This window comes from Hippocampus zosterae, chromosome 2 (genome assembly GCF_025434085.1).
Source record: "Hippocampus zosterae strain Florida chromosome 2, ASM2543408v3, whole genome shotgun sequence".
NCBI classification, from domain to species: Eukaryota; Metazoa; Chordata; class Actinopteri; order Syngnathiformes; family Syngnathidae; genus Hippocampus; species Hippocampus zosterae.
Window position 1 is genome coordinate 24453683 of NC_067452.1, and position 17992 is coordinate 24471674.

The 17992-nt window shown below is 44.7% G+C and overlaps 2 protein-coding genes across 2 annotated transcripts; both read left to right on the forward strand.

The window, feature by feature from the left end:
- Nucleotides 1-2985: 2985 nt before the first annotated feature.
- LOC127595555 (aquaporin AQPAe.a) lies at nt 2986-9108 on the forward strand. Its single transcript, XM_052057158.1, has 6 exons — nt 2986-3711; nt 4300-4494; nt 4579-4740; nt 5515-5679; nt 7092-7172; nt 7953-9108. The coding sequence occupies exons 1-6, from the start codon at nt 3484-3486 to the stop codon at nt 8166-8168; spliced, it is 1047 nt and encodes a 348-aa protein (XP_051913118.1). The 5' UTR covers nt 2986-3483; the 3' UTR covers nt 8169-9108.
- A 5914-nt stretch (nt 9109-15022) lies between these two features.
- Nucleotides 15023-17352, forward strand: LOC127595558 (lens fiber major intrinsic protein-like). The gene is made up of 4 exons (XM_052057163.1): nt 15023-15721; nt 15805-15969; nt 16032-16112; nt 16185-17352. The coding sequence occupies exons 1-4, from the start codon at nt 15362-15364 to the stop codon at nt 16368-16370; spliced, it is 792 nt and encodes a 263-aa protein (XP_051913123.1). The 5' UTR covers nt 15023-15361; the 3' UTR covers nt 16371-17352.
- The last annotated feature ends 640 nt before the right edge of the window (nt 17353-17992 follow it).

Consider the following 17992-nt stretch of genomic DNA (forward strand, 5'->3'; position numbering starts at 1 on the left):
ACCAACTTTGTCCCGGATTTGTTTGGTGAGTTGGTCTTAGTCGCTCTCCTTGGTTGATGGTGCCTCTCAGTTTGGTGGTGCAGCCTCTCAGACCTATCAGAAAAGGTGTGCGCGTATACTGAAACATGCAACATAAATTGCGAACATCTGTTCATTAATATGGCTTAAGGTCGTTTGTTGCATTACAGCTTTTTAAGGGCTTCACAACAATGTTGGTGAATATGTACCGTTTGCAGAAAACAATTTTCAATATCTATGTACAATGTATTTGACATGTATCTCAAATGTCATCAAATTTAAAGTACAGGATTTAATACCAAAAGAAAAAAAAAAAGCAAAGGGCTAAATACTTGTTCAAAGTCCTCGGCATATGTTTTTGTTGCTATGACCAATAACAGTTTTGAATACAATTCAACAGAACAATGACCCACTGGACCTAACGGGGATCTGTTGTGGGGGTAAAAAATTTTAATGCTTTCCCCCCCCAACAATGCGATATTGAAATATATAAATATGCTTTCCTTTTTGCAGCACGCTTCTTACTGTATTTCTGCTTCCTCTCACTGTTTCATTGCCATCTGGGGCAACAGAGCTGGGAAAAAGCACAGTGAGTTCCTTGGCGGGCTTTGGGGTCCAAACGATTGTCCTGACCAGGAAAAATAACAGCCGATATGTTGCGGTGTCTACTCATAACCCCCCTCCCCCTAAAAATATTTGTTGCTAAATTCTATCATTAATTGGATCAGATTTCTTGTCTGTAGAGTTTAGCACCCGACATTGCTTGGATCATATTTTTGAAGGGAGGGGAAGATAAAGTCGATGGTATATTGTGTCAGTCACTTTGCCACATACCGGATGACTTCCTGATTAATTGAGAGATGAATATCTGACAGGCAACTTTCCTCATAATTTTTGCAGTCTTAAAACAACTGATGTCGATGAGGTGAAGTGCTTGCAGGGTCTCCATGGAGATTCCTGTCTGAGGCACATGTTGCTCGAAGGGGTTGCCATCACTGCCAGCTGCTCTGCGCTCAAGTGGGACAACCTCTCTGATGCATGCACTTTCCTCACACGCGCATAAACAAACAAATGCCCTGAAATGAACAACACATACCAAAAAAAATATCCCTTTCCACATCACTCCCTCAAATCCCCTAGCTGGCACCTTTTGTGTTGGCAAAATTGTGTCAGTGTCAGCACTCTGGGCGGAGGGAGTGGAAAACTCCCCACGCCAGCGGGTTCCAGTGTGATACCCCCTCCCTCCACCACCTCACTGCTGCGCCCGCTCCACACATTTGGACTTAGTCCCACAAAAGGGGGGATACAGTTTAACAGTTGCTATGATAAGAAGAGGCTAATCCACCTCATAATGGACCACCCCCTCTCCCCACCTCTAACCAGTTCATTCTGGACCCTGTCTACCAAATGGAGGGCCCCTGCCCCCCGGAAGGTCCAAATACAAACACCCTGTGATGGGGAGGCCCAAACAGAGGGTCCTCCACATCTTGTTATGCTGTGAGATTAACGACATCTAAGTAACTCTGTTTGTAGCCGAAACACATAACACTCATGTTTCACTCATGTCTGTTTCAACTAAAACAAGGTGGATGTTTGATATCAGTGATGGAAAAAAAAAAGCGTGCCCAGATGCGCGGCACAATAGGCACCATGGCAACAGCATCACAAATGGGTCTTCATATCTCCATGGAGATCAGAGCGACATGAAACAAGGAGGCTAATTTGTCAAAATGAATTTGGGTGTTGTGAAGGGGCATCAATTTGGGGTTGTGGGTCAAAACAGGCATTTATTTATTTATTGCTCTTACTTAATGTTATAGTGCAGAACATTAAGTCCACATGCTATATAAATAAACCCAAATCATGAAAGAACATGAGGATTTTATAGAGAATGTCTGCTCTATGTGATCATCTATTTCTCCAATTTAAAAAAAAAAGCATGAATCAAGAAACCTGTGTTAATTAAAATGTATAGGATGTTTAGCTTGATAGGGCCATACTGTACAATATAGACCAGGGTTTGGCATCCTTAAATTATTATATTATATATTGTATTTATTATAATATTGCTTATTATTATCCTTATCTACATTTATTTTTGTCCTTGCAAACACTTTGTTTTTCTTCTTTCTACCCCCCAAATTTCCTGCTGTAGATTGTAAATGTCCCTAGTGTGGGACAAATAAAGGATATCTTCAGTCTTAAATGCTCAAAGAGCTCCCACAGAAAAAAAAGAGCCACAAAATCTTTTTGATCATAACAGCATTTTTGTTTTGTTTTTCTGTTGGGTGAAAAAACAAAACAAAACAAAAAATAATAAATTAAAAAACGACCATGTTTTATGGTTATGAAATAGAGGACCTCCTACACAGAACACAAAATTTTGTTTCTACATGTAACAAAAACCTTTTGAACTCGGGGTGGGGGGGACGTGTTTGAGCAAAGCTTCCTCTCAAATACTGCAATGTCTTTGGCTCGTTCATTTTCATGAGTACTGTATTTATGAAATTAAATCCAAATGTAAATCATCCACCTCTAAGGAGCCAAAGATGCAGACCAAAAATGCCATCTGCTTCTGTTTCGTCATCACTTTGTCATGTGGGGCGCACTCACTCAGCTATCAACTTGAATTCAAAAAGACTCTTTGACTTAATACTCTACGTGTATGTACAATATATCCAATACGTATGTACAAAGTATATATATGAAACATAATAGTCAATCAAAATGTATAGAGAGCTTTGTCACTGCTGAAGACAGTGACATCATCGTTGTACTTTGAACTTTCTTTGTTATTGAATTGTGTCCGCTGTCCAGGAAGGGACTTTTATCTTGGCCATTGTAGGAAACAAAAAAACTCAGTCCGACAGTGTTGGTCTTATTATTCTGTCTTACTGTATCTCTGTTTGTTAGTGATTCGAAGAATTTTCCAAAACATGAACAGACTCAAGTGGATTACAAACAACCTGGAAAAACAGATGCATGTGATTCAGGACATGCAGTGAACTGCAGTAACAAAGAGATTTGTCCTTTGTATTGTCCCCCACTTCAAGATGGAAGCAAAAAGATAACTCCACAAATTGTTTTGGAGCAGACAACTTTCTTGCTTGGTTGTGCTGTTTAACTTTGTTGCCATAAATGTCAATCGTTCATATTTTAATGTTGCAACTTCATTTTCGGTATAGACAACACAACTACACACTCCCACGTTCACACTTATGTCCAACTGAGTGTCCAAAGTTAACCCAGAAGACATGGTTTTAGAATGTGGGAGTCAGCCGGAGTGTCTTGATCTCTTTTTTGTCTTCCACAGCAGTTCCTCCAGTTGGGTTCAGGCACGCTGTGTACAAACCTCTCAAGTAGCCACAATCACTTTGCAGACAGATAAAAACTCAATGAAGATGGAATAAATTGCTCAAGGTCACCAACTCACACAGTCACACACTTTAAGGGCCATGATGACTCATGTGCTCATACACACTTTACAAAGCGAGGTTTATGCTAAGGAGAGAGGTGAGGGTGGGTGGGGGGAGCATGGGAGGTGGCTGCGTTCATCAGAGGACCTCTCAGACTCTTACGAGGGATGGAGCGGCGGCCCTGAACGCCTCGCCGACGGACGACACCGAAGTACTGAGCGACCTCTTGACCGCAGCTGGGGAGACACTCGGCGGGTGTGAAATGACGTGGCATGAGGTGAGCAGCTTCTGTTTTTGTCTTGTTGTTCAACTTTGCTTTGTGTGTGGTACAAGTGGCTAATCCTGTCTCATTTGTCATTGATTTTGGAGCAGAATGGCTCAAAACAAGTAGGGTTGTCAAATTTTGGTCTTTTCAATGTCGGAAACACTCTGTGCGCATTAGTCTGAATGTATGGGTAGTTGTCCCCAAATGGGGAACTTCATATATGAACGTACTGTATTCCTGCCTCAAGCAATCGCATTTCAAACGTGCTTTGCATAAGCCACCAATCGAGTGAAGTGGAAAACAAATGGAGAAATTAACAATTACGTATTCTGCTTATGACAAAACAAAATGTTTTATGTTTTATGCTGAAATTTGAGCCCATTCCATTCAATTACCCTCAATGCCACAGGATCTCATGCGCTCAATTTACAATTTGGAATACTGTATTTCCATAATCCACCTTAACCTCTCGTGGAAAATTTCCACCCCTTTGGCCACCAAAATCACAACAAGTAGCACCCAGCCGGTGTAGCAACATGTGCATCCCTGAGCTTTCAACGGTCAATTCTCACAAGCATTGCTTTGTGTCCTTTCCCCAAGGAGCTTCGTAGCCGGCAGTTCTGGCGAGCCATGATGGCGGAGCTGATCGGCACGCTGGTGCTGGTGAGCGCCGCCCTGGGTGCGTCCGTGCCGGTCCGTGGGGAGACTCCGGAGGGATCCTTGTCCCCTGCAGTAGCAGTCGGTGCGGTCGTTGTCGTACTGGGGCACTGTTTTGGGGAAATAAGCGGGGCGCAGGTATCACCCTCGGCTTACTGTGCTCTTCATTTCAATTTCATTTGAACACATGAATGTGAAAGTGTTTGTGTGCTCCCTGCGCAGGTCAACCCTGCAGTCACTTTGTCCCTCCTGGCCACGCGGAGGCTGGACGTCCTGAGGGCTCTCATTTATATTGCTGCCCAGTGTTTGGGGGCTTTATTGGGGGCCGGGGCCCTCTACTTGGCTTTGCCCCTCAAAAGCACTGCAGACAACTTTGTCACCAGGGTTTGTTCTTTGCAATTAAACTGAATCTAGTTAGTAAGACGAGATAATATAATCTTTATTTGTCCCATACTGAGGAAATTTGATGTCTAAAGCAGCAAAATTGGGGGGGAATAAAGTGTTTCATTGCACAAAATAAATGTTTCAGAAAAGAACTAATATAGTATACCTGTATATAGTAATGGAAAAGAACAGAAAAGAAACATAGTATGCCAATGAATGAAGCAAAAAGACAATGTTATGAATAACAAATTAACTTCCTTAACCATCATATAAGGGGGGGGGGGCTGTCATCCACCGTGAAGCAAAACTAAAGGCAAATAAAATAAAACCACAACCTTTCATGGCGAGTGAGAGGTCGGCTCGTTGAAGGCGGCTGATTTCAGTCATCATGCCGTCATACAAAAAGTAAGTAGATGACGATACTGTAAAACTGAACAAGCAACAGTTTGTTCAAGTCCCCTTAAATTGGAGGATGTGAGAATGACCCAATCTGCCTGTGAGGGGAGTCTCTTCACATGACTTGCCTTTTTTCCTGTTTTCATTGACTCATGTCAGAAATGTATAAAAAGCTGAATACAATTGTGGAATTAATCCTCAAGTTGCTCGCTGAGCTGAATTCTCACCAACCTTGTTGGCTTCAGGGACATATCCACCCCCCCCCCCCCCCCCCCCGAGAACTACGGGTTCAATTTGGGAAATCTGACTCTCAAAGTCACCGTCTGTACTAATGTTTCTCCCCTTCCTGTCTACATTCTCTATTGCCATGCCACGCAGGTGCACATTGAGTTGAATGCAGCGCAAGCCCTTGGCATTGAGGTATTATGCACCTTCCAGTTGGTTTTCACAATTTTCTCAGTTGAGGCCCAGCGACGAAGGGACAGTCCGGAACCAGGAAATCTTGCTATTGGACTGGCACACACTGCTGGAGTGATGATAGGGGTGAGGAGCAACTTGTTTCAGTTATCATCCATTTTTCAAGTGTGTGTTTGGGAATAGCCTAGTAAAATATGTTGCATATTCCGTCCATACACTCACACTCACACCTAGGGACAATTTAGCGTGTTCCATTAACCTGCTACGCATGTTTTTGTAATGTGGGAGGAAACCGGAGTACCCGGAGAAAACTCACACAGGCACGGAGAGAACATGCAAACTCCGCACAGGAAGCTGGAATCGGAACTCTGCCTCTCTGCCGTGTGAGAGGTGTCAAATAACGAGGCAGTCAGTCTGTCTTCCTCGTCATTTGATTTGATTTGATTTGATTGAAAGAATAACATGAAACCTGAGTTAGGAGGGCAAACTAAATTATTGGAGTACATGATAATGCCGTAGAGCAGGGGTGCCAATTAGGTAGATCCTGATCTACCGGTAGATTTAAGACAGGTCCCAAGTAGATCCGAGGAGTGTCGAGAAGAAAACAAACAAACAACCATTTGTGTGTCTTTGTACATGTTAGTAATATATTTTTTTTGTATATACACTGCACACTAATCATCTTATCAGTCTCATTTTCACTAAAAAAATATTGAAAAAATAAAATAAAGCAGGTAAATCGTTTGCAATTGCAGCTTGTGATCAGAGCTTTCCGTGTACAATTCACAGAGGGAACGAGCAAAGAATAGGAATCTAAGAGGGCCCAGGGAAGCACTTTAAAATAGTACGTGTGAGCTACCATAGTTAGCAGGCTGCAAAAGTGCGTCGCATGCCTCCGGTTTCTCATCATGGCGTGCGCGCGCGTGCGTGTGTGTGCGTGTGTGTGTGTGTGTGCGCGCGCGCGCCGGTAAGGGTAGATCCCGTGAGGTTAGTTGATCGAAAAGTAGATCTTCGATCCAAAAAGTTTGAGTATTTTTATAGCATAATTTTTATAGCATAATTATTTAATACATAATCGGCCTAAACCTTTTACAGGGAATCAGGTGCCATTGACATTTGCAAGTTGATTCGTTACATACACTGTCCAGTTGATTCTTTCTCCACACTGACTAGTTGAATGCCGCAAAATAAATTTTGACCAGTAAGTTCTTCAAAATACGTAAGCTCTTAGATTTCCCACGTTGCAAATTTCTCCTGCACCAACACGATTGAGTATTAACCAATACATTATAGAAAATATATGCACGTTTTCCCCATGCTAATTTTTTTTTTTTTTAACTCTGGCTTCCTCCTGCATTCAGAAAACATAAACATTTGGTTCGTTGAACTATGCATAGATGACCACGTGAGCGTGAATGCTTGATTGTGACCTGCAATTGGTGACTAGTCCAAGGTCATCTGGGATAGAAAATAGATTCATGGATGGATGGCCTATGACTCAGCACAATGTGACAGCTAACATGTTGTTCTCTGGGCAGGCTCGATTTTCTGGTGCCAGTATGAATCCTGCTCGCTCTCTTGGTCCTGCCATCATCACAGGATTTTGGGAAAACCATTGGGTGAGCTGACGTCCAATTTGTTGTCATATTGTGCCCTTAGCTCACGAAATGTGCGTTCGCTGAAAAAACAAAAACAAAAGGCTGCTGCTGTTTGTGGTTGTGTGGCACACTCCTGCATCTCATCAACAATAGTTGTAGAGGCTCTACACCAAGGCAAACAAGGGTCATTCCAGAAAGGTGGCATAATTTAGACACCAACATTTTTAAAAAATAATTAATTCATTCATTTCATTCGGTTTTTATTTTTAACCGCCTTGGGGACCTCAAATGCAGAGATAAGGAGAGCCCACCTCAGAAACCCTCATGGGAAGGCAGGTTGGAATCGAGGTAGTCATCGAACTATTTTCTCCGCCAACTCGCAGCGTCCCGAGGTGAGGTCAGCACAGGGCTGGATCGGCCATGTGGCGTTCAGAGCAGATGGGCTGGCGTCTTTTGATACTGATACCGTGGTATTTAAATATGATATTTCTTCCCCGAGAGAAATGTACCAATCAACATCAGTTAACATCAGCTATGTGCTTGCCAGGGGTGGTCAGGAGTCTTTCTGAAGATGCATTTTAAAAGAATCTGTCTTCAGAATAGAATGCTTCATTCTTACTGTCAGTGCCAACGATACACAGCCAAAATGCAAACCCTCCAATCTGGCAGAGGTGTCATATCCAGGTCCCGAAAGTAGACCCTGCCATAGTCTGTTCTATTCAATCAGCAGAAAAACAAGCATGGTTGCTTTTTATTGGTGCATCTAATAAAGTGCTGACGTCCACTCCCATCCACCTACAGGTGTACTGGATCGGACCGGTCATTGGGGCAGTACTGGCTGGTGTGTCGCATGAATTCTTCTTTGTACAAAGCGCCTCGCGCCAAAAGCTGGTGGCATGCCTGACATGCAAAGATATTGAGATCGTGGAGACCACCAGCATTACCGGCTCGTCCCTGTCCACCGTCACCCACAACGCTGCCAGCGCCAAACAGGCCCACAAACACGACAACAACTGAAAGGTGCCAAGTGGAAACGCGCAAATCAGCGTTAATAGTCTGTAGGACGTCTGAATGTGATGCCTCATATTTGCAAAGACAACATTGTTCTATTTCCTACTCTCACGTTAGCATTTGCAACTCATTCGAGTACACGACGCAGGCTCATCCAAAACCTCCTGCGAACAACCCCACTCTCGTTGTTGCCGCGTTGCATCCTGAGGCCAGGAAAGCTTTGAAATGCTAAAGAGCTTCGATGATGCTCTTAGTTCCTGCCTCTTAGTGTTTGTCTCTCCCCTCGGGCCTTTTGTTCACAATCAAACAGATCTGAGCACATTAATGACTGCATGGTGGGGGGAAACACGTCAGTGGCAGTCCGCTTTGTTTCGTGGAAATTGATATTTTTGCGGTTTGGGTCTGCTAACCAGTGTTGTGAAAATGCGCCGACATGTTTGAGGTTTTGAATAGGTCTAATGGTGAAAATAAAATACGGATCACATTTTTGACAACTGATTTTCTGAGCAATTTCGCAAATCTTCAGAAATGTCCTTTACAAATGTGCACTGTTCATGACACGACACGGATCATCCGTTCTGACAAGTTCAAATCTACTTTGCTGTTGCTGAATTTCTTTAAAAATGCATACTGCGCTTTCTTATTTGATATTTACCACACAAAATTTTTCGTTGTTCATAAATGTCATTCTTTACTCCGGAAAAAAGTAACACATTAAACTTGAGCTGAAAATTAAATCTATTCAGTCTTGACAGATCTGGTTACATTTTTACTTCATTCGAGTGAGAATTGGCAACACCGTCTTATTGTTAGTGAATTTGTCACATGTTTTGAGCATCCTGTATATTAATATTTGTGTTGTAATTTTAGCACTGTCTTATGAAGACGGTATGTCTTGTGTATATTGTTAATTGTCAGCGTCGAACAATAAATGAACAACAATGGATGTAATATTCATTTTTCATGCATGTACAGTACATAATGAGCATCTTTTATCCTGATACTGTTTTCACCAAACTCCCTTATAGTCAGATGCAATGTTTATGCAAATCAGCATAAACATATAAACAACAACAAATGAAGTTGGGTTCAGAGGTATTCAGGGTTTTTTAAATTTTGCCTTCAAACACACGTGAAAAATTCTGAATAATGTCACGTGATCAATAAATGCCCGTGAGCCCATCATCTGCGGTACGTGCCCATGCTATAAGACTGCCTCCAACGCGTTTGACACACGATGCGGTTTAGGTTTGGAGTTGACATCCACCCGCCTCTTCGCATGCTTGTGATACAAGCTGAGCATGGTTTCATCTGATTCCAAAACGCCGGTGGCTCTATTTAAGATCTTTTCTGGCAAAGTCTATTTCAGCTTTTCCTTTGCATTAATGGTATCAATGTCGTGTACCATGTAGTATTTACAGTGTATTTAATGATTGCAGATTTCCACCTTAACGTGTATGTATATACAGTATATTTTTTTATTCACCGAGGAAAAGATTCTGCTATTATCCACTTTTGTTGTCTTACTTTGAGTTACGTGAAAAGCATCTTCAGTATTTTTTTAAATCATAAAAACTGAACACAGCACTACTCACTGACTAGCAGTAAAGTGCATGCAGGGGAGAAACTTGTTTGTTTTTGTTACATGTCTGAAGAACGAATACAGTAATCAAGAAGAATTCATCCATCCATCCATCCATCCACCTATCTCGCGTATCCTCACTGGCGAGCTTGCACTTATCCCAGCTGACAGGGTGAGAGGCAGCGGTAGGAGATAGTGAAATCCAAATGCTTTTCTACTTCTGTTGATTGTTCGGGTATTTTTACTACTTGGGTATTGACGATGTGTTACTTTTAGTTACTACATGTGAAATCCAAACGAAGATGAAATGTTTACTTTCTACTTCTTTGCCAAAATAGGCCCGGCATCGTTAATTTTTTTTTTTTTTTACTTGAGTGGAAGATGACATAAAAACATGAGTGGTACAACCAGCATTGATTGAATTCTTGGGGATTCATAAGATAGAAAAAACAAGGTCAGTAGCGACATGGAGCAACGTGAACGAGAGCGCGTTGGCAAGAATGATGCAAAAGATTCAGAGATGATCAATCTGCCCCATCGATGCCATACATTAAAAATGTTTTTGATGTTGTCACCTCCACGAAAAATGATCAGGTTTTGACTAATCTGAAACAAAATTAAACAAAACACATCGGACAGGCCAGGGGTGTCAAACTCATTTTTTCATGGGCCACATTGTAGTTACGGTTTCCCTTGGAGGGCTGTTATGAATTTTGGTGAAACATGTTTAATCGCCTCCACATGTTACATACACAGCGCATAACAAATTGATGGATACCCAGTTTTAAAATCAGAAGTCAAGAATGATGACTGTTATTGTGGATTACATACGACTGTGAAATTTTGGTCCAGACTTGAGCAAGCATTATGGAACGTGACATGCTTGAGTTGCTTTTGCGGGCCACATAAAATGATGTGGCGGGCCAGATCTGGCCCCTGGGCCTTGACTTTGACACCGTGATGTAGGGTGTCTTCTTTTTCAGTTTTGAATACAAGCCAATTTAACACTTGTTGGTATTGTACCTTTTCCATTCAAGACCTGTTCTGCTGACAATTCGGTCCTGATCATCAGAATTAAGCAGCCTTTTGCTGTGCCTGGTGATTTACAGTGGTGCCTTGGGATACAAGTGACCCAACCCAACCCATCCATCCATCCATCCATCCATCCATCCATCCATCCATCCATCCATCCATCCATCCATCTTCTACTGCTTATCCGGGGCCGGGTCGCGGGGTCAACAGCTTTAGCAGGGAAGCCCAGACTTCCCTCTCCCTAGCTACTTCTTCCAGCTCTCCCCGGGGATCCCGAGTCGTTCCCAGGCCAGCTGGGTGACATAGTCTCTCCAGCGTGTCCTGGGTCTTCCTCGGGGTCTCCTCCCGGTGGGACATGCCCGGAACACCTCACCAGGGAGGCGTTCAGGAGGCATCCGAATCAGATGCCCAAGCCACCTCATCTGGCTCCTCTCGATGTGGAGGAGAAGTGGCTCGACTCGGAGCCCCTCCCGGATGACCGAGCTTCTCACCTTATCTCTAAGGGAGAGCCCGGACACCCTGCGGCGAAAACTCATTTCGGCCGCTTGTATTCAGGATCTCGTTCTTTCGGTCACGACCCATAGCTCGTGGCCATAGATGAGGGTTGGAACGTAGATCGACCGGTAAATTGAGAGCTTTGCCTTTTGGCTCAGCTCCTTCTTCACCACGACAGACCGATACAACGTCCGCATCACAGCAGACGCTGCACCGATCCGCCTGTCGATCTCTCGCTCCCTCCTGCCCTCACTCGTGAACAAGACCCCAAGATACTTAAACTCCTCCACTTGGGGCAAGATCTCCCCCCCGACCCGGAGGGGGCACTTCACCCTTTTCCGACTGAGGACCATGGTTTCAGATTTTGAGGTGCTGATTTTCATCCCAACCGCTTCACACTCGGCTGCGAAACGCTCCAGTGAGTGTTGGAGAGCCCTGTTTGAAGGAGCCAACAGCACCACATCATCTGCAAAAAGCAGGGATGTAATACTGAGGCCACCAAAACGGACCCCGTCAACGCTTCGGCTGCGCCTAGAGATTCTGTCCATAAAGGTTATGAACAGAATCGGTGACAGAGGGCAGCCTTGGCGGAGTCCTACCCTCACTGGAAACGATTCCGACTTACTGCCGGCAATGCGAACCAAACTCTGACATCGGTGGTATAGTGACCGAACAGCCCGTATCAGGGGGTTCGGTACTCCATACCCACGAAGCACCCCCCACAGAACTCCCCGAGGGACACGGTCAAACGCCTTCTCCAAGTCCACAAAACACATGTAGACTGGTTTGGCGAATTCCCACATACCCTCGAGAACCCTGCTAAGGGTGTCGAGCTGGTCCACAGTTCCACGGCCGGGACGAAAACCACACTGCTCCTCCTCAATCTGAGGCTCGACTTCCTGACGGACCCTCCTCTCCAGCACCCCTGAATAGACCTTACCAGGGAGGCTGAGGAGTGTGATCCCTCTGTAGTTGGAACACACCCTCCGGTCCCCCTTTTTAAAAAGAGGGACTACCACCCCGGTCTGCCAATCCAGAGGCACTCTCCCCGTTGACCACGCGATGTTGCAGAGGCGTGTCAACCCGGACAGCCCCACAACATCCAGAACCTTGAGGAACTCCGGTCGGATCTCATCCACCCCTGGGGCCTTGCCACCGAGGAGCTTTTTAACCACATCGGTGACTTCAACCACAGAGATAGGAGAGCCCACCTCAGAGTCCCCGGGCTCTGCTTCCTCCAAGGAAGACGTGTTGGTGGAGTTGAGGAGGTCTTCGAAGTACTCTGCCCACTGGTTCACAACGTCCCGAGTCGAAGTCAGCAGCGCCCCATCCCCACTGTACACAGTGTTAGTGGTGCACTGCTTCCCCCTCCTGAGACGTTCCGTTGTGTATTTGATACAACCACTTAGCCAAAGTCGGTTTATCTTAAATCTAATAAACAATGCAAAGTAGCACCGACATGCTAACAGCATGAATAGTGCCGGTTTTAGAAGCATCGGGCCTTTGAAGCAAATTGTGGAGAAGCATAGGTACACAGAAAATGTAACAGTACTCACAGGCAAATATTACACTGATCAACAAATCTTTGCTAAATGTTCTAATCAGAGAGGGAAGTATAATAATAATAATAATATGCAATATACTGTAATATTTAGTCATATTTATGAATTAAAGCTTAGATTCAGCAGCACGTGGAACATTTTATGAAATGCCATGGCTATAAATTACAACGCACGGTCAAGTCTAGCGCACAAACTTTTATCGGTCAAACTTAACACCAAAAAATGAAAAATACAATACAATACATGCTGATTTATATAGCGCTTTCACAACAGCGGCAGCTGTAACAAAGCGCTTAACAAAACAGTTAACATAAAGTAAAATAATAAACACAACACATAACATAAAACACGGACAGTCATGCAGTTCTAACCACTTTTCCATCACACGCTTTGTTGTTTGAAGCAGTTTGAGATGAAAGAGGAGAGAATCAAACTGTCCTTTAACCAGTGGATCAGAGACGATGGCATAGAAGTTCTTTTTGTTCATTGATGTACAGTAAATACACATCCAGTAAAAGGTTTTCCCTTTGTTAATTTGAAATTCATTGAGTTTAGTGGATAAGTATAATCAGATGGCTAAGGCACAATGAAACACACACTTTAAGTTACAAAGTTACTTAAATTGTGGAATCAACATGCAAATCAAAGGTAAAGTAAAGCGGAACACAACTGGAATTTTATCTACAAATGTTAAACAACTTTCCACAAATTCCTTCTCTATTCTGTCCTAGCAACTCAAATGACTCGAAGTGTTTGACTTTTTATTTTTTGAAAAACTAGAAATTGAGTCGTTAAAATTAGCGTTCATGTAAAATAAGCAGGAAATCTGACGCATAAAAATTCAAGGTGTGTCTTCATCTGCAATCACTGATCAAAATCTGTGATAAGCCTTTCACACTGTCTGTATTTCACCAGCAATTCCTGGTTACACAGAGGGCACTATATAGGAGAGACCGCTACAGTACAGTAAAATATCATAAACCTGATGTGCTAGAAAAAAATAAATGTATTTTAATATCAACCTCAAAAAGACATGAAATAGCACATCAAGCTAAAAGTCTTTGACAAATAAGGTTGAGTTGAGTTGTATTGAATTTTGAGATTTGATTGCAGGAGGTATGGGCAGAGCCATGTCCCAACGAATCGTGCCCACAAAACAAGTTTGATCTACAGTGAACTAATCTACACCGCCACACAATGTGCACAAAAGCCGTAACCACTGCATGGCTGCCAGCATTTTACATTGTGTGTCTTCTTTCCAACACATAATGGCAAGCTCAGCGATCTGCATTCACACTCCCCTCCCACCACCCTCCAGCAGAAAGAGGACTCTGGACTGCTCAGTAACCCCGCCGTGCACCCTCTGCATCCCCAGTGCACCTCTGACTCACCCATCGAACCTTCACGGCTCTGCCATTCACCGTTTTGTGAATAATTGTTTTTGATGTTCTACAACAAGTGTCATCCTTTTTCTTGACTTCCATTCACCTTCGTCATCTGAGGCCCTTTTTTTTGTCTGCCAATCCCAAAAGAGCACGTAAAATAATCACCTTTAACTTATGCATTTAGTTTGTTTGATATTTAGTGTTGAACCAGAGAAATGTAAGACTCGGCTTTACGTTTTGTTTGTTGCCCGTGAGCGACTATAACCCTCACGCGTGCTCCACACAATGCGCTCACACAGGGTCAGGCTTTTCGTTCTATGGGTCACTTCACCACTGTTAGCTTTGGGCTCTTCCGTCCGGGGCCTCAACTGTATTATCTGTGTGTGTGTGTGTGTGTGTGTGTGCGTGCGCGCGAGTGTCCGTCAGCGTTTGTGTTGCGGGATTGTCACAGTTATGATATGTCAACAGATGACATATGCCCCTCATCCCCCAGAAGACACCTTCTACCTCGGGGCTCCAGCTGCTCTCCACTCAAGTTGTTCCTTGTTGTGTTTCTGCACCTTAGAATGACTTTTCATTTTGCCTCTCTTCTGACTTCAGGAAAAGTGTTTGCGCTCAATCTAGTCCAATTGCTTTCAACGGACCTCTTTTGACCGCGATGTGTACAGGTAGGTGGTGGTGGGCAGCAGAAAGGTTACATTGGTTTGATTTGGGATGTCCATGGATGCTTCTCCCCTCCCTCCCTCCCTCGGCCCTACAGGAGGGATTATGGCGTCATTTGGGGCCCCCGGAGGGTGTATTATAAAGCCCCTGTCTGACCCCGTCTGCTCTGTCAGAGAGGCTCAAGGTTTACTAGACAAAGTACCGGTCGGTCTCTCTCAACGCATCTTTTGAGTTTGATGCCCACCTATTCCTGATCCCACCTGAGATTTGATGACCCACACTCCCACTCCACTGACACCTATGTCTGTGAAACAGGTGGACGCAGGTGGCAAACGAGCACAGCAAGGTCGCCCGACTTGGTGAAGATCCCACCGGTGGATTTTCTCAATTCTGCTCAGAGCTGACTTTCAGAGGACTGTAAAGTTTGAACCTTGGTTTGATTGCGGCCCAAGAGTTGTCTTCTTCTGCTAAAGAGTGACCATGTGGGAGTTCCGGTCCATGAGTTTTTGGCGGGCAGTCTTCGCAGAGTTCTTTGGGACCATGTTCTTTGTATTTTTCGGTCTGGGGGCCGCCCTGCGCTGGACCACCGGGCCGCATCACATTCTCCATGTGGCCTTGTGCTTTGGCTTGGCAGCTGCCACCCTCATCCAATCTATTGGCCACATTAGCGGCGGTCATATTAACCCCGCCGTTACTTTCGCCTACCTGGTTGGGGCCCAGCTGTCTCTTTTCCGTGCTTTTTTCTACATTATTGCTCAGTGCCTCGGTGCGGTGGCCGGCGCTGCCGTGCTGTACGGGGTCACGCCTGGCAATGTGAGGGGCAACCTCTCAATGAACACGGTAAGATGCCACAAAGACCTTTCAGTCGACAAATTGCATTTGAAGGGCGGGTAGATTGATAAGAAAAATTCTTGTGTCCGCAGCTGCAACCCGGCGTCAGTCTGGGGATGGCCACCACTGTGGAGGTGTTCCTTACCATGCAGCTCGTGGTGTGCATTTTCGCCGTGACCGACGACAGAAGAAACGGTCGCCTGGGTTCCGCCGCCCTCTCGATCGGCTTCTCCATCACCATCGGACATCTGATGGGGGTGAGACACGTGCAGACGGGGAAGTCGTGCAAATGTGACAGCCGAGGTGCTTTGCGTTTCAGATGTACTACACGGGTGCCGGCATGAACCCTGCCAGGTCCTTTGCTCCGGCGGTCCTGTTCAGAAACTTCGTCAACCACTGGGTAACATCATGGCTTCCACCTTGACCGTGGCGCTCGGCGCGTTCTAATTCACGCTCACGCGTGTTGTTGCAGGTCTATTGGGTGGGACCCATCATCGGTGCAGCCATGGGTGCCCTCCTGTACGATTTCATTCTGTTCCCACGTATGAGGGGTCTGTCCGAGCGCCTGGCCACGTTGAAGGGCAGTCGACCCCCGGAGAGGGAGACCCAGCAGGACACCCGCGGGGAGCCCATCGAGCTCAAGACGCAAGCCTTGTAAACCCGACCCATCCCCCGGCACCTGTTGATCCACCTGGGGCTGAGAAATGGGGGGCAGAAGGCCCCTCCTCCGCTGCTCATCAACCGACCTGAAAACTAACAACACGACAGTCAGGTCTCCCCTTCCAACTCCTTACTCTGTTTTCAGAAGTAGACTTTGGCCGGCTTCTGTGATGGACAGGAGCATGCGAACTGGGAGGGTGTTGTTATTTTGGGAGGGGAGGGACGGAGAGAGGGGGGCAGGCTCGAGGCAGGAGCTAGGACGTAGGATGAACGATCACAGCTCGGGCGGTGGTTCAGCAGAGGGGCGCAGGGTGTGGGTGGGCAACACTCTGGGTTTGTGCTTCTTTCCAATTTAGACCATTGAAAATGAGCGTGGTTTCCTACATGCTTCTCACATAATCTCCAGTGTAGTTTTTTTTCCCCCCTCCCGCTTTCTTTTTTGTTTTCTGCCCTTCAGACACGAGACGGTGATGTATGATTACATTTCAACATGATTTTACATTTTACAGATGACTACATTTTATTTATGTGCGTGAGGGCGAATGTGTGCGTGCGCCCGCTTGTACATGCGAGTGTCTTTGCAAGTGTGCGTGTCCGCGCGTGTGTGTGCGTGTGTGCTAGCGAGTGAGAGATGAAGATTGCCGATACAGTACCTCTTTTTTTTTCCTCATTATCATTGCAGCTCAACTGATTTTGTACCAATCACTATTCATTTTTTTTTGTAAGCCCTTTTGACACGTGACACATGGCTTCCTCACAATGTGATATTTGTGATGATTTCCGTTTTTACATAAACACATCCATTTGCATTTCCCCAGTTCAACCAGCGCGAAAGAAAATGTACAATCTGAGAATTGGAAGAATTGGATGGCTCTGTTCACTACAGACCAACAGTGCTAGCTTTACATTAAGTCTTTTGTTATTATTTGATCCTAACTGGGATTACAAACGTGTTTCAATAAACTTTCACTGATAATAAATCTGCACATATTATATGATTTTTTTCCCCCTATCTTTTAAATAAATAATAAGTTTGCTGCATTACATACTTTTGGCCAGAAGAGGGCAAAAGGGAATCTGCATCCATCCATTTTCAGATCCGCTTTTCCTCACAAGAGTGCTGGAGCCCATCCCAGCTGCATCTTCAGAGGCTGCCTTTGGACGCAGGTGATATCATGATACAAACCAACTGCACTTTTTTTTTTTTAACACAGATCCGTATTTCTCATCTTTTATCAAACATATTTAAATGTGAGCGCAATAATATAAGTATTGATTCATTTCAACACTGAGTGTGTGATTAACATTTCTGTGAAAAAATGTGACAATATTCATGCTGACGTAATCACCTCGCATTGGGACATTTCCCACTTCAATGGTTTGACACAAAAATGGTGGATGATGGCCATTCCACACACTCGTAGAGGATTATGAGGCAAATAAACTGCAGACAACAAAACAAATTCCCTTTTTGGGGGGTTAAATTTACAGATCCATCCATTGTCCATCCTCATTATATCCGATAGCTGGAGCCCCCAGGTGACATTGTGCAACAAGCAGGATATCTCCAGTGCTGGGATCTTGGGGGGAATCCAGTGCACCCTTACTCTGTGAATGCCC